Source organism: Rhinichthys klamathensis, unplaced genomic scaffold, assembly GCF_029890125.1.
Source record: "Rhinichthys klamathensis goyatoka isolate OS25496 unplaced genomic scaffold, OSU_Roscu_1.1 h1tg001060l_1, whole genome shotgun sequence".
NCBI lineage: Eukaryota > Metazoa > Chordata > Actinopteri > Cypriniformes > Leuciscidae > Rhinichthys > Rhinichthys klamathensis.
Genome location: NW_026607325.1, coordinates 18323 through 35991, shown reverse-complemented (window position 1 = coordinate 35991; position 17669 = coordinate 18323). Strand labels below are relative to the sequence as shown.

The 17669-nt window shown below is 39.6% G+C and overlaps 1 protein-coding gene across 1 annotated transcript in view; it reads right to left on the bottom strand.

Annotated features, from left to right (window-relative positions):
- The window catches only part of LOC130079445 (rho guanine nucleotide exchange factor 26-like), a 68847-nt gene extending 52067 nt beyond the window's left edge, over positions 1-16780 (bottom strand). The window contains exons 1-5 of the mRNA XM_056244716.1: positions 16683-16780; positions 13977-14129; positions 13161-13290; positions 8969-9043; positions 8778-8867 (exon numbers count right to left, since the gene is read on the bottom strand). Coding sequence (XP_056100691.1) covers positions 8778-8867; positions 8969-9043; positions 13161-13290; positions 13977-14129; positions 16683-16714 — 480 coding nt within the window. The 5' untranslated portion in view covers positions 16715-16780. The remainder of the gene's footprint in view (positions 1-8777; positions 8868-8968; positions 9044-13160; positions 13291-13976; positions 14130-16682) is intronic.
- Between the last annotated feature and the right edge of the window lie 889 nt (positions 16781-17669).

Sequence of the window (17669 nt, the reverse complement as noted above, 5' to 3'; positions counted from 1 at the left end):
TGAGTCGCGTCAAGTAAGCGAGCAAACACTCTCAGCAGAGTAAAGATACACAGAGTATAAAAGGATATAGAACGCCGGAAAGCACAGCAGGTACGGCAGTTGAAGGCGGCGAGGCCAGCGACTCCAGAGCTCGTCCCGCTGAAAGGCTTGCTTCGACGGCGCGGCTTCTCACTCCGGATCCAGCGATGCGTGTGCGTCGCTGAAGAGATGAAAATCAGCTTGTACCAGCCTAACGAGCATATTTATAGGGTGAGACCACGCCCTTTCTGGCGGGACGTGACGATATGGGCGCGAATTGCCCCCATTGGTCATTACGTCACGCAGAGTCTCTCTCGATAGGCTGCTGCATTTGCCGCAAGAGCAGCCAATAGGCGCGCGAGCTGTTTCGCCTATGTCTGCTTGCTGCTGCAAAGCGTTTTACATTAATAAAAAATTAAGGATAATTTTTGGCTTCAATATCTCGTGGAAAAGAGTTTTTCCCCTAGCGTAAGCTATTACGCAGTACGAGAGATACTCTCGTAAGAGAACCTTTATATATTGTTCATACTTAATACCAATATATTCTTTTGTCATCTCTGCTTCCAACATCCTCTGATCTTTATCTTGTCTTGATTCCAATAAGAATAGATCTACATTTGGTTGAGGTAAAATCCATAATGGTGTTGTTGGTAATATTACTGCTGGAATAACTCTATACTCACTTTGTGAGCATTTAACCGCTTCATTTGAGAAAAACTATCGTCATGTCATAAACACAGAAACTCAAAGGTCTTCACGGCACCCCGTCAAAATAAAAGTTCGGTTTAACTTGACAGAAATATATTACTGTTGTACAGTAGAATTTAGAAACGTCTCAATGTAATAATAATACAAACACTAATACAAATAAATTAAGATTAAAATGTAATTTTTATTCAATGTTTTAATTTTAACAGTAGCTCATTGTTCAGCATGTTGTTTGACCAAAAATGTTTGTTTAATTTCATATGATTAAAAGAAATGTAATTAATAATATATTAGAATTTTAATATATTTTATTTTTTAAATATTTTTAAAATATTGTATAAGTTTAATAATAGTTTATAATAAAAGTTTCATGATTTCAATTAATTAGACATGATTTTTGATTACAAAAAAAATTACACCACGTATCCGTAACACGCCTGCTCCGCAACACTAGTTTCGCAACACAAAAATGTTGAAAAAAAATGTTGTCCAAATCAGTGTTAATTTCGTTGACGAAAATAACGACGAAAATTATTCGTCAACGACATTTTTTCACAGACGAAAACGAGACGATAACTAAATAAAACCTAGTTTTGAATGACAAAGACTATGACGAAAATCTATTGACATTTTCGTCAACGAATAAAAACTAGACGAAAATGTTAGATAGTGACGATTTGGGAAGCGATCCGTCAGAACTGATGTCCTGCGTGTGTGGTAGATGCGCACATTTGTAGGCTACTGTAACGTGATCTACCCCGCGGTCATAAAACGTTAAAAAATGTGAACGTCTGGGAGAATGAGTAGAGCAGACATATAGATCTCTGAATAAGAGTGACGATGCAAAAAAGAGCTCTATTTGGTGCGGTTTTCTTTGCGCACACACCTAAAGCCTTGTGTATACTCGACGCGTCCGCACGAGCGCGAGTCTCCGCTGACTGCGCGCGCACCTCTCCAAACGGACGAGGCGTTTTTGACGCGCTCGCCGTTGTACTATTCTGTGAAACGACAGGGGGCGACTCGGAGTAATTCTCCTCTAAACCACCAGGAATCAGCAGTGAAGAAGTAGTTTGCCGTTTATTAGTAGTTTATTAATAGCTGATTCATATTAAAAGAGTAATAAATGCAGTAGGTGTATTGTACTTTCTTGTACAAACTCGTTAAACAACTGAAGCCTTATTGAAGAGTGTTTAAACCTTAATTTCATCAGCAGGGCTTACTTCTGCTATTGTAGGCTTATTTTATAAATGTAAGCAGTTACTTTAGACAAGTGCAAACTGGGTGCTTAATGCAAATGTGTTCCTATTCACAAAATGAGAGGCTTTTATGGTCGCCCATCAATGCAAATGTCTCTGTGTATAGAAGGATCATAAACATGCTGGTACAGACGTACCAGTTCGGCCTGATTCGGCTCGAAGTCGTTCACCTTCGGATGCGGCGCCGCGCGCGATGTTACAAAAAGTGCCGTGCACACCGCCAGGCGAAATGGGGTCTTGCGCACCCAACGCGCACGACCGCCCACACCGCAATGACGTCATTTTTGCCGCGCGCACTTCGCGCTCTTGCGGACGCGTCGAGTATAAACAAGGCTTAACCCGAAGCGTGCAGTCATGCACAATACACCTACAGCGCGCGAGTAGGCTACTGAATTGAGCTCTCTTTCGTGTCTGAATGGAGAAATACACGTATGTCTAAATGTCCTTTTTGGAGAGTATTCATGTAAACTATGCTGGTTATGTCTTAAACTGTGAGTGTGTAGGATGTGCATCAGTGCAATTGTATCCGCATGTCATTGGACATGATCCGACGTCTTAAAGTGACAGTGGCAATAAACCTAATGCGGTCCGTGTCCTTAATTTTGATCAAGCAACAAAAGAAAAAGAGAAAAGCATTCACTGTTTGTTAATAGCTTTAATAAGGATTAATTATATTTAATTCATACAAATAAATATGTCTGCTTGAAAGAATAAAGAATGATGTGTAAGTAGTTATAAGGAATGAATATATCATTCATTGTAAAGAAGACTGTGTTGTACTTTAGGAAAAGTGGTTTTATTTCATTTTAAGATATTTTTTAAGTAACAGCAGTTAAATCTGTATCTGTATTGCATGTTCAAACTTAAAAATCATTCATATTAATAGGTTAATAGATGTTTTCTCCGGGAGTATATGGGTTTGGAAATTTTAGAGAAATTCTAAATTAACGCATTACAATTGAACTAAACCCATTATATTTTAGTCGACTAAATCTACTGTAGATTTAGTCGACTAAAATGTTATTGTATTTCGTCGACTAAAACTAGACTAAAACTAAAACAATTCAGATGACTAAAATATGACTAAAACTAAATGGCATTTTAGTCAAAAGACTAAGACTAAAACTAAATCAAAATTTGCTGACAAAATTAACACTGGTCCAAATGGTTCCAATTATTTCAAATACAGTGTATCTAACACACCCAGAGCCCAAGTTGTGGCAAAATAGTTTTTGGAGAATCTGTAGTTACTGACTTTTTCCTTGGTATGGTGCCACGTTTTTGGTAAGTAATACAAAGCAAGAATACAGTAACTGCAAAATAGGGGTAAAATATCAAATTAAATATGAGGATTGATATGTACAAAGAATAAGCTAATATAAAGTAACAAAACAGCCACATGTCCAATAATCTACCTACACCTGGATGACAGGATAACTTTAAAGTCATTTTTCTCTGTTCTGCACTCAGCGTAGTTACTGCCTTTTTGCTTTGTAGGGCAGTACTGTGTTTGACCCCCTTTCGCCTTCAGAACTGCCTTAATTCTACGTGGCATTGATTCAACAAGGTGCTGACAGCATTCTTTAGAAATGTTGGCCCATATTGATAGGATAGCATCTTGCAGTTGATGGAGATTTGTGGGATGCACATCCAGGGCACGAAGCTCCCGTTCCACCACATCCCAAAGATGCTCTATTGGGTTGAGATCTGGTGACTGTGGGGGCCATTTTAGTACAGTGAACTCATTGTCATGTTCAAGAAACCAATTTGAAATGATTCGAGCTTTGTGACATGGTGCATTATCCTGCTGGAAGTAGCCATCAGAGGATGGGTACATGGTGGCCATAAAGGGATGGACATGGTCAGAAACAATGCTCAGGTAGGCCGTGGCATTTAAACGATGCCCAATTGGCACTAAGGGGCCTAAAGTGTGCCAAGAAAACATCCCCCACACCATTACACCACCACCACCAGCCTGCACAGTGGTAACAAGGCATGATGGATCCATGTTCTCATTCTGTTTACGCCAAATTCTTACTCTACCATCTGAATGTCTCAACAGAAATCGAGACTCATCAGACCAGGCATTTTTCCAGTCTTCAACTGTCCAATTTTGGTGAGCTCTTGCAAATTGTAGCCTCTTTTTCCTATTTGTAGTGGAGATGAGTGGTACCCGGTGGGGTCTTCTGCTGTTGTAGCCCATCCGCCTCAAGGTTGTGCGTGTTGTGGCTTCACAAATGCTTTGCTGCATACCTCGGTTGTAACGAGTGGTTATTTCAGTCAAAGTTGCTCTTCTATCAGCTTGAATGAGTCGGCCCATTCTCCTCTGACCTCTAGCATCAACAAGGCATTTTCGCCCACAGGACTGCCGCATACTGGATGTTTTTCCATTTTCACAGCATTCTTTGTAAACCCTAGAAATGGTTGTGCGTGAAAATCCCAGTAACTGAGCAGATTGTGAAATACTCAGAAAGGCCCGTCTGGCACCAACAACCATGCAACGCTCAAAATTGTTTAAATCACCTTTCTTTCCCATTCTGACATTCAGTTTGGAGTTCAGGAGATTGTCTTGACCAGGACCACACCCCTAATTGCATTGAAGCAACTGCCATGTGATAGGTTGATTAGATAATTGCATTAATGAGAAATTGAACAGGTGTTCCTAATAATCCTTTAGGTGAGTGTATATATATCTGCAGATATCTGGCATTTTTTAATTATCGCATTGGCCAATATTTTTTTCCTGTTTGGCCGATAAGTGTTGAAAGCGGACTTTTATTTTAACAGCACTGAGAACACAGAGCCTGAGTGCAGATGCACAGGAGCTCTCGTTTTACGTTTCTGTTCCCTTTTATTCATGTTTTATTATCGAAAAATAATATTACAGAATTTCATTTTCAATTTTCTATCTAAAGTATAAATCTGTTTCTTTTACAGATTTTTTTTTAATCAAGTTCAAATCTTTTTTTGCATATTGATATATTTTCCTATTAATTATTTTTTAATTGAGCAAAAATGTAACACTTTACAGTAGAAAATGTTATGCATATGTTACATATATTGTATTTATAATATATATATAAATATATATACAGTATATATATATATATATATATATATATATACATATACATAGTATCTTACAAAAGTGAGTACAACCGTCACATTTCAGCAAACATTTTAGTATATCTTCTCAAGGGACAATACTATAGAAATGAAACTTGGATATATTTTAGAGTAGTCAATGTGCTGCTTATATAGCAGTATATATTTACTGTCCTCTGAAAACAACTCAACGTACACCCATTATTGTCATAGCTGGCAACAAAAGTGAGTACACCCTGAGTGAACATGTCAAACCTGTGTCCAAAGTGTCAATATTTTGTGTGAGCACCATTGTTATCTAGCACTGCCTTAATCCCCCTGGCCATGGAATTCACCAGAGCTGCACAGGTTGTTGCTGGGATCCTCTTCCACTCCTCCATAATGACATTACGGAGCTACTGGATGTTAGACACATTGCACTTCTCCACCTTCCACTTCAGGATGCCCCACAGGTGCTCAATAGAGGGTATGCATTGATGTCACTTTCCCACGGGAACACGTCCCCTCAGCTGGACTGAGTGGCAAAAGAGCTGCTGCGTGACTGGATTTAAAAGGGGAAACTGCGGAAACGAGAGTAAAACAAACGATGGTTGGACTCGATATAAGTGTTCCTTACAACTTAGGCCTACCAAAGATCCAGTGATCCATGGATATTGACACGCAGCCATTGTGTTTCCTGGCATTTATATGTGCTTGATTTCGACGCCGGGGAAATACGTGAAGCAAATTTGCCTGTGAACGCTTCATATAAATACAATATAGGTCTAAATCTAGGTGATCACTCATATCAATGTTAGGCTATAATCATATCATCCAGCCCTAAAACTTGTAGCCTATAGTTTTTTGTCAGTTTATTTAAAAAGATCCGATTATACGTAATAAGCCGACAACACATGTGGTCATGTTAACGCGGAAACCCGTTTTCTTTTATCGGAGTAGGGTCATAACCGGCTTAAGCATAAACCGGTCGACACAGGTAGTTTTTTGCCTCTTACTCGGATTTCGCATTATGTAAACGCATTAACCTGCTTTCTGTCGGCTTATTGAAGTGCGCATGTGTGAAATGTGACAGAAACGCATCCTTAGTGCAGATTTAAACACATCCAGACAGAGCATTTTTCAGGAAAGGAAAAAGAAAATATATCACAAACGCAGACTCTTTCATGACACAGAACATTATAAAAATGTCCTGTCATCCCGTGCAGCAGAAGTAGAAGTGGTTCAGTCAAAACGCTGCATCTGTAACTGCATGAGAGGATAATATACGAGCTGTAAGTTTCACGCTGACATGTTGCAAGTTGATTTAACATCAACCGACATAACAAATGAAATACTCAGAGTCAGATACGCAAATGATTGTTTTGTCGTCACACAGGGTCATGGCCTGATTTATTAATAAAGTCATGTGTACATGCCACGGTTTACTTGCGTTGTTATCATAGGCGTCATTTACGGGGGGGACGGGTGGGACATGTCCCCACCACTTTTTGCCAGGGTCGATATTGTCCCCACCACTTTTGAAACATCTCGCGGCACGGATGTACCAATACAAATAAAACATCTCCAGTTAACTAGCAGCATTCGTTTCATTCATTTGTTAAATAAGAGGCGATCTAGCGCTGAAATGTTTTGTCTTCACTCGGATGCGCGCTTCAATCCGTTGCGGAGATTCTATTCGTTCCGGTGAAATCACAAATCAAAATGCACACAAACGTGTCCCTGCTTCTCTGGGTTCTAATCCGCACTCGTATAGTTTTTTTTCCCTCATCAAAACCGATAATGTTTATCAGTGATAAAGTATATCAAGATTCTTGATATACAACCACTGATAAACATTATCGGTTTTGATGAGGGAAAAAAACTATACGAGTGCGGATTAGAACCCAGAACCTCCGACATGCTTGGCAAAAATTCTGCCACTGGACCATTACAGTACATACGCAACACAGGCGGATCTATGTATTTATTCATGTAAAAATTCACGATACTAACAACATATATTAGATCTCATTGTACGACCAATTAAACCCAAAGTACCATCACATTTTTGGTCGGACATCGTCACATCTTTGTATACGTTTTTATTTATTTACATCAGTAAGCTACAGGACATCGTCTTTCAAAACATGACCTGCACGAAAGAGAAAAAAGAATGAATGCGTCATTGTACCCAGCACTTTTGAAAATGCCCTTCCGAATGCGTCTCTGTCCCCAGCACATTTCAAAACAAACTGACGCCCATGGTTGTTATGGTTACTGGTGTGCATGTAAACGTGCTCAATGATAACTGCAAATCCACTATTCTCTGCCTGGAGTCAAGTTGTATCTATGAATTGCATCGATCCATTTGCTTCTCTGTTCTGTAGCTTTCGGCAGTCTGTAAAAATACACCTCAGATTTCTTGTCAAATGTAGTTGTACAGTCAATCGCAAAGCTCTTTTCCATTTTAGATGTTTTTTGTGTTTTTCACGGCATTCACGCTGAAAACCAATGCTGCCGCTCAGTCTTTTTGCCACTCAGTGGGCGTGACCGCAATCACTCCAGCTGGCGGTGACGTCACGCGCATACCCTCTATAGGGTTCAGGTCTGGAGACATACTTGGCCACTCCATCACCTTCACCTTCAGCTTCCTCAGCAAGGTAGTTGTCATCTTGGCGGTCTGTTTGGGGTCGTTATCATGCCGTTCGGCCCAGTTTGTGAAGGGAGAGCATCATGTTCTGCTTCAGAATGTCACAGTACATGTTGGAATCCATGTTTCCCTCAATGAAGCGCAGCTCCCCAGTACCAGCAGCACTCATGCAGCCCCAAACCATGATGCTACCACCACCATGCTTGACTGTAGGCAAGACACAATTTTATTGGTACTTCTCACCAGGGCGCCGCCACACATGCTGGACACCATTTGAGCCAAACAAATCTTAGTCTCATCAGACCACAGGACATGGTTCCAGTAATACATGCTCTTGGACAGGTTGCTTTCAGCAAACTGTTTGCGGGCTTTCTTGTGAGTGAGCTTCAAAATAGGCTTCCTTCTGGGACGACGGCCATGCACTGGCCGTGGTCTGAGCACTGACAAGCTGACCTTCCGCTTCTGCAACCTCTAAACTTTAGAGTCTAAAGCAATGCTGGCAATACTCATGCGTCTGTTTTTTGAAGCCAGCTTCTGCACCTGACGCACAGCACGAGGACTCAACTTATTTGATTGACACGTGCGAGGCCTGTTCCTAGTGGAACCCGTCTTGGAAAACCTCTGTATGGCCCTGGCCTGTACTATAACTCAGTTTCAGGGTGTTACCAATCTTCTTATAGCCTAGGCCATCTTTGTGGAGAGCAACAATTCTAATTTTCAAATCCTTAGAGAGTTCTTTGCCATGATGTGCCATGTTGAACATCCAGTGGTCAGTATGAGAGAATTGTACTCAAAGCACACATTTTAACTGCTCTAATACAAGATACAACAATTTGTATGGTCCTGTCAAGCAGATGACGAAAACATGAACATAATGAATAGGACATGTGGCTTTGCATGGTTAAACGACATACAACTATTATCACTTAGGGTGTACTCACTTTTGTTGCCAGCTATTTTGACAATAATGGCTGTGTGTTGAGTTATTTTCAGTATATATAATGAATATATGTAAATAGTGAATCATAAAATTCCTGTCACAGGTTGTTTTATTCTCTTACCTTAATTTTAAACTCCAACTGGGAATTGATGGTGTACATCATTTCCGTTCTCTCCATTGTACGAGCACCCTCATTACACTTCCTCACAAGCTGCATATACACACATACAGAGAAAAGATGGTGATTATTAACTAAGGCTCTCTCAGACAACACTAGAAAAATCCACATTGGTAATTCATGGCATTTCTTACCTTGCTGACAGCATGCAGAGCTTTTTTACATGCCTCGTAAGGGATCGAATCTTTGGGCGTCTTCTGGCATATGGTCTATAAGACAAAAACGTTTTGAATCAAAATTATCTTTAAACTGTTGGTGCTTTTGCACACAGTTTAATATGCTATAAATATAAAACAGACTTGCAACAGAACTTGTTTCCTGTATACAGTAGGGTAAGTGTACCCATTAAGCCCATGTACCCTTTAAGCCCACTTTCAACTTTGAAGTCAAATAAAAAAAAAGAGTAAATCATATTTTATGCTGCTCATTATTTTAATCAATCCAGTGAGTTGTTACTTCCCTGGCATTTTTTATTGTATACCAATCACATTTGGCAATGTTGAGTTAGCCCCACCCATGTGCAAGCTGTCTCAGGGCACCTCACACAAAGTCACCCCAAAACTTTGGTGTTTCGGGACCCTTCAGAAATCACTAAATTTCTGCAATTTTCAGCCATTTATTTGGTAACTACATTGATATTATGTCAAATAAGAGATAAATGTGTTGTTTTTTGTGTATGAACAAATAGTACTTTATCATTTTATATAGTTTTCCTTTAAATGGAAAGATGAGTTTTATTAGCTTCAGTTCAAAGCTAATCTCTAGGTCAATCCATTAGCCTTACAGAAAGATAGACTGCCAAAGAATTAAGCATGTGAACTGCAAACAATAAATGTTTTGTGATTCATTTTACATTAATTTACAAATAAATGCATCATAAATCGTTTTGTAGAGAAGATTATTTTCATAAATTAACTTTTTTTAAAGTGGGCTTAAATGGTACAGTGCCACAAAACGCATGCAAGCTACAGCCAACACAAGCTAACCTAGAATGAAAAAACCCTAACATTTCTCAATGTGGGCACAATGAAAATTACTATGATAATTAGTCCACAGTATATTTGAGCTCCATGCATGTATTTGTAAACATATCTTACATTTTTTAAGGAAAACATTGTCTTTTTTCACCATTACTCACTGTGGAACCATTTAAGCCCACCTTATGTGTTTCAATGAGAAATCCCTCTAATTGCAAACTTTGATACATTTTCTGAAAGTGTTTAATGATAACATTTCTTTGTGTACTTTTTACCTTACTAACCTTTTAACCTTACCTTACTTACTACTAGGGATGCACCGATCCACATTTTTTCACTTCCGATCCGATCCCGATACCTGAATTTGGATATCGGCCGATACCGATACTTTTCCGATACCAGAGCTGTGTTTGCTTTAATATTATTATTATCATTATTGTTGATTTTATATGATGCTGAAATAAACTCCTCTCTACAGGCAAGTATGATATGTACGTATGTATGCATGTATGTCAATATATGTATATATATATATATATATATATATATATATATATATATATATATATATATATATATATATATTAAACAATAGATAAACAAAAGATAGAAAATTAAACAAAGATACACATTATACAGGCCTACACAGTGCTTTAATTTCAGGAAGGTCTACTAACATTTTTCAGGTATGGTCTGAAAAGAATTATAATAAAGTAATCAAAAGTAAAACAGCACTGCAAAGTTTATCATAGATAGATTTATGCTTATTAAAGCTAAAGTTATTCATTCAAGAGCTGTGAGTGATTTTCTCTTTGCCTTTTGTTGTTTGATTCTCAGTAATGGAGCAATCGTCAGCATGTTTATTAGACTGCTTCCCCTTTAAGAACGAGTGCAGATCTAATAGTCTACTGATGCACCATATTTTCTCCCAACTATTTCCATAACTACGTCCATTTTAGACATAAACTGTTTAAGTGAATCTCCAAGCCGGTCATTTTGACATTTTTGTGTAGGCTACATTTGATCATTTAGACGCGCATATGAAGCCCAAAGTATAATGTGCTTGTCTCGTTGCGGTCTGTTTCGGAGCGTGCGCCGCGGGAACAGCATCTCTTGCGCAGATTTTTGTGCTTTTAATAGCTCTTTTTATTATAAAAAGCATCCCGCAATTTAGCAACAGTAGAGACTGCATTTTACAACAATCACCGATCATGCTGATGGGCTGTCGTGTTGTGCGCGCTGTGGCACCGCGTGAGAGATCTCTCTCTTTCTCTTCTGGACTGTGAATAGCAAACATGCATCACAGACAAATGGTTTAATTAATACGGCTTTGCAAACATTGCATTTTGCTGTCTTGCTCTGCTGTGGTGTTTCCAGTGTGAAGTATTTCCACCATAGGATTTCCACACAGTGAACATGTTGGCAGCTCAATGCTATCCTGTTAGCTGGCTGCAAACTGCGGAATGGATTTCCTGAGGAGGGGGGGGTCTATGTGTCTCATTGAGCCGTGCCTCCGTTCAGGAAATCCATTCCACAGTTTGCAGCCAGCTAGCAGACTAGCCGGCGGGCCGCGGGAATCACTTTTGGAGTCGTTTCAGCAGACAACGTTAAAGCGCAGACATGGCTCATGGATATCGGATATCTCCGCAGGTTGGATCGGGAAAATCCGATACGTGAATTACGCTGGTATCGGTCCCGATACCGATACTGGATCGGATCGGCCCCATCCCTACTTACTACCTTAATTTACAACTATATTTAGATAGGCCTACAAATTACACACATTCATTCAAATGAGATAGAGCCCGTTTTGTCCTAAAGTCGTTTATGTATAACCGGGCATAATTTGGGAGCCAAGCCGAGTTAAGGCTCCAGACTCCCGGTGTCTGGGGCCCACTAGGAGGCCCCCCTAAGCCCAGAGTATGGAGCCCTAACTCGGCTTGGCTCCTGAGATACACCCGTTCAAACTTCCAGCTTGACTCCAGCTACAACTCCAGTCAAGCCGACTTTAGGCTCCAGACCACCGGCCACTAACACCAACCCATCCCACCCAGGGCTCTAATCAAACATTAGCAAAAGGAACTTTTTTAATACTTCCCTGTCACTGAATAAATATATTGATGTTTTACTTCTTTAAAATCAATACATTTTTTTATATTTTGTGAATAAATGATGATGAGGGCTTATTTGGAACACATGCGGGCTTAAATGGTGCCAAAAGAACCAATTAAGCCCATGCCAGACTTCTGACTTTATTCATAAAATTATCTTAATTTTATATTCAAAAATGTCATCAACTAATTAATACATTTTCAAATGAGAGATAAATCTTGCATTTTAACTAATTATTTTCCTTATAAACCTTGTCATTATCTATTAAAAAACCTAGACTTAGATTTTGGTGGGCTTAATGGGTACACTTACCCTATATAGTTTTTGGTTTATTGTTCCTGAAGCTTTTTGAACACTTTATATTTAAAGTAGTGCTCTCAAACTTTCTCTCACGCTTGTCTGATATTTCCCAGCTAAAGTTTTATTTGTTTCCAAGCTGTGGGAAGAAAAAGAGAGAGAAGGAAAGAAAATCAAACCCAATTTTCTCATACTCAGAGCCAGCCAGCCCAGCTCTACTGTCCTAAACTCACCGCCAAGCTCAGGGGACCCACAAACAAAGAGACAGAGGGATGGAAAGATGAGAGGGTGAGAAAGTGAGAAAAGGTCTACAGGAAGGAGGGAAGCATGGTGAAATGAAAACATGAGCTTTGAGGATAGGGACCATGGAGATGTTTCTAGGTCATCTTTAGTGAAGCTGACTCCCTCACTTCATTTTACATACACAATCCTCTGAATGGGACAAAGACGACAGAGAGAAAACAACACCCTTTTAAATCATCTTTTAAATATAATAAAACAACTCCAACTCAAACCATTTACCTTATGCAAAAATACTGCAGAAAAGTATCAACCAAACAAAAATGAATCTTAACAGAATTGTTACAGTTGAACAGCGAGGCCCTGAAAGCTATATTTTTAATGAAACAGAAGAGAACTGGAAGAGAGTGGAAATTTTACAAGGTATGCAGAGCAGAGAAAGAAAAACAAGTATCAAGGGACTTTAATTAGTTTAATATGATGTGTTATGTAACAGGGAAAGTCCTGCAGGTCAAACCAACCACATAACATTAGTGGAATCTCAGACACAGAGATTCAGCTAATGTTATCAAAGCATAAGATACATGTCAGAAGATTGAGAATGCAGTTGCAAAAGAGCTGAATGTTTATGTCAGTGTTAGAGATATTAGCAGAGGTCAGGCTGGGTCTGAACGGGAAGAAAAGGGATAATGTCACTCACATCCATCAACAGGGGCAGCCGTGTGACTCTCTGCATGGGAAGGATGAGGAAGGAGATCATGGGAAGGTTCCGGCAGTCTGGGTGGGCCTCGATCCCTGTCAGTACCTCCTTAAAGGATGAGCTTTTATTTCTGAAGGGATAAACAGACTGTTAAACTAGTGATGGGCCACAGAGTGTGATGTGATTGCAATTGGAATTGCTTTTTTCATAATTGTGTCTCTTGAGACAATGTTTCAATTAAAAGAAACAATGTACATATTGTTAAACATATCCTGACAATATCTACAACTTTTGTCGCAATGTGACTTTATATCTTGCAATTGCGAATTTATCAAAGTTACACCAATATGTTGCGTTACTATGTATGTATCTTATAATTGTGATTAAATGCGACTTTATCTCAATTTGATTTGATCTGCCAATTGCGACTTTGTTTCTCTTAATTGTGACTATATCTCAATGTGACTGTCACAATTGCAAATTTGTTTCTCTAAATCACAACTTAATATTTCAGTGTGACTTCATATCTCACAGCTGCAATGTCATTTCTCATACTTGCATCTTTATATCTCACAATGTGATATTGCAACTGCCACTTGATTTAATTTCTCGCAATGTGACTTAATTTAATTCTTCTTCTTTTAAACTTTATTTCACAATTACTCTTTTTATTTTTACACTGAGGCAGAAAAAGGCTTCATAGAAATTTGATCTCTGTCCAGAAAAAGCTTCAGATCTGCTGGGCTAAAGGGTAAAAGTCAGAGGTGACTTTCAGTCGAATCAGTGACGAGTTATGTGTATATGTGCTGTACTCACAGGAGCCTTTGCAGGGTCCTCTGCTGGTACACTTCATTCGAGCAGTATGTCACATAGGGGTCAAAGTTTGCCTGAGCATGCCTTGAAACAATGTCACTTATGTCATCGATTACGATGTTTTGCTGGTGACGATCTTCAAGTTCCTTGAAAAACCTGGAGGGAAAAAAGGAAAGAATACAATTGCATTAGGGTATTAACATGCGTGACATGCCTCACATAACATCAACACGAGTTAAAGTCAATGTGGGGAGCAACGTTTTAGTCATTCCGCATGCACAAACACGCACATATACACATGCAACACAAAGCCAGGAAACTGTTCTAACACCTCCTTCCCCAGTCTATGATCACATCAGAGCACAGGACATCCCAAAGCCCCTCAAATGACCAACCAGGGATGGCAGCATGAAAATCATATACACATGCTCTTCCTGACCAGACACACACTTCATGACCAGTCATAGGGAATTCACTATTTTTCAGTAATCCAGAGGATGCAGCTCAGAGCTATCTGTGCTGGAACCCAGCGTGACCTCTAGTTCACAATCTCACAATAGACCACAGAAAGACAGAACCTGAATGCTAAATCTGGAAGTGATGTCAGTCAGGTTGTTAGCACAGGGGCCGTGACCCCGGGACCTATCTACAGGTGTTTGGAGCCCTATCAGCTTTACAGAGGGACAAGAGTTAACCGGTGAAGTCCAAATGAACAGTACTCAAAATAAATTTGTGCAAAGGATAAAGTTGTGACTGTAGGTGTACCTAACAAACACAGTGTTTTACTGAACACATACCAAACCATCACTTCAAAACCGAGGTATGTATCGAACCATCACTTTTGTGTACCGTTACACTTCTAACAAAGGGTAAAAAGCAAACATCTATTTCTGGTCTTGGGGGTTAAAACAGCCACTGAAAGCAAAGTTCAGCTGCTGTATCAGGGAAAATCCAACAGAGGAGTTTTGAAATTTCTTTTGACTTACAGTACAAAAGTCTCTTTATCCACAGCAAAGGAATCTGAGCTTTTATGTGAGCAATCCATCACACGAGCCAACCCACACAGACACATATGCAGCGGGCCATTTCAGGAATGCTTTGCACTTCTGTTCTGGTGCAGAATCAAGGCAACTGTACATGTTCATGTACATCTGTTTATCTGTCATTTACAGCAGGCCCAGCATCTGTTTGAGCACATCGCAAATTTGAGCACATCACACCCATCCTCCATAAACTTCACTGGCTCCCTGTTAGATTCAGGATTGATTACAAGATCTGTCTCCTGACCTATCAGTGCGTCTACGGTAGCGCACCATTGTACCTCAAAGAACTCATCACTATGCATAACCCACCCCGACATCTCCGATCTTCTGACAGCTACAAACTGCAGGTTCCTAAGTCCAAACTCCGTACTATGGGAGATAGGGCCTTCCAGGTAGCTGCGCCTCGACTGTGGAATGCCCTCACCAATCACCTGAGGGCGCCACAGTCTATAGAGGTTTTTAAAAATAAACTAAAGACCTACTTATTTTTAACTGCTTTTTCTTAATATATATCTTGCTCTTGCTGTCATTGACTGTTTTTATTTATTTTTATTGTTTTTACTTATGCACTTGTAGCACTCTGAGATATGTTCTTCATATGTAAAGTGCATTACAAATAAAACTTACTATTATTATTATAACTATTCTGGATGTCCCTTGTCTTTGGCTCTCTATCAATGTTTGTTTGTAATGTGTAAATGTGTTTGTTTATTTGAAACGAAACGATATGGGCTCTAGTAAACTGATTATATTTATCTTGCATATAGAGGAAAACATTAAAAACACAGTTCAATATTTCTGTCTGGGGTTTGCTGGGCCTAATTTATACTTAATCAACATCATGCCTCTGACTGAGAAAGACTTCTCGATTTTATTTATTTTTATTTATTAAGTGTTTACAAATCAGAAGCACAGCTTGGGCTAAATGAGTCTTATCGTGAAACATCTTGCTAAACCAGTCCTTGAGAAGAAAACATTGTTGTAAAAAAACTGCAACTCAGGTGACTCAAGTTTGAGTTCCGGCTTGAGGTCGTTTTCCGATCTTGTTCCCCTTTCTCTCCTCCCCACTGCTTCCTGTGGCATCTATACTGCACTATCCAAAAAAATAAATTATAACTTTATTAAAAACATTGTGCCCTGAGCAAGGCACTTAACCTCAGTTTGCTCTAGGGGGATTGTCCCTGTAACTAGCATACTGTGGGCTCTTGTACAATTACCTTGTGTCTTGTCCACACAGCTTTCAAAGTATACTCAACCATGGATAAAGGCGGGCATACACTGTGCGATTTTCGTCCGATTTTGAGTCAAATTCTGACTCGTGCGACTCTTTTTCGGGTCGGATTTTCAGCTTTGTCGTGCGTCATTTGTCGGGCAGTTTTCGTGCAGTGTACAGGGGGAAATGAGAGGCGATTAACCTCTCCCGACAGGCAACCGGATGGTCAGATGAATTTCTGGCATGTCAGAAATGTTGGTCGCTCCTCGTGACTATCTCGCACAGTTTAAGCAAAGCTACGAACCGATTGCCCAAAACTCAGGGCTTTTTCCCTCACTGCGCCTGTGCGAAAACAGAAGTTTAACCATTTCATCTGCAGCAAGAAATAAAACGAAAAGAGGGAGATCTTAATTTCTGTAGCTATCAAACTAGCTACAAATTACGGTTGCTTACCTCCAGTTCGTGTTGCAAAATGGATAAACCATATATTACCCACGTCTTCACCTGCGATGTAGCTACCGTGCCTCTTTTATTAATTTGTTAAACAATGTCCATGTTAAACAAACTGTTTTTGAAATAAAGCTGTTTTGACTAATCATTCCAGTGTTCGGAAATATTAGCCTATAGACTGTTAATAATTTTAATTATAGGCCTATAATTCATTGTAATCGACCTAAATGTTTTTAGACAATTTTCAATGAGGCAGAGTAAGTTTCTATGTAATCTTTTATTTTCCTCACTGCGCGTTGGTTATGCGGTGATGCGCTACGCCGCTATGAAATTATCGCGCATATTTCACACGTATAGTGTGAGCAGTCAAGTCGCAGCTCGACGTTCGGACCGTAAAGTGTGAGCACATAAATCCTGAGCTTTAGCTTTACATCGCATGCGATCTACTCGTTCAGTGTGAGTAGGTACCTTGCTGAAATCGCACAGACATCGCACAGTGTATGCCCGCCTTAAGCGTGAATGGATGAGTTCGACATGTGCAGCACAATTGCTTTTTTTATAGTCTACCAGCCTTTAGAGGGCAGCACTGAGTCATGTCATTTACAGGACATTCGCTCGGAAGTATAGAAGAAGAAAAGTAGCGGATCATCATTGTATGTAACGTTTAGCACAAGAACCTAAAAGAAAACGTTGCTTTGTTTACTGTTCATGGAACAGCATACTATTTTGTATTGCTCTTTCTGCACCCTTCTTTGATTACTGCACAATATCACAACTGTGTATATTGCCACCTAGTAGACTCTTCTTTCTCAACATTCACCTTACGCATGTGCAGTTGTATACACACCATCTGCTCGGACACAAAAATTGGTCTGCACACGGATGGGGTGCACCAACGTAAGCGGGAAAAAAATGATGTCACACGGACAGTACCACAGCCCGTCTAGAAACGTGGACTTCTGAAGTATACTTCACACTACTGACTATTAC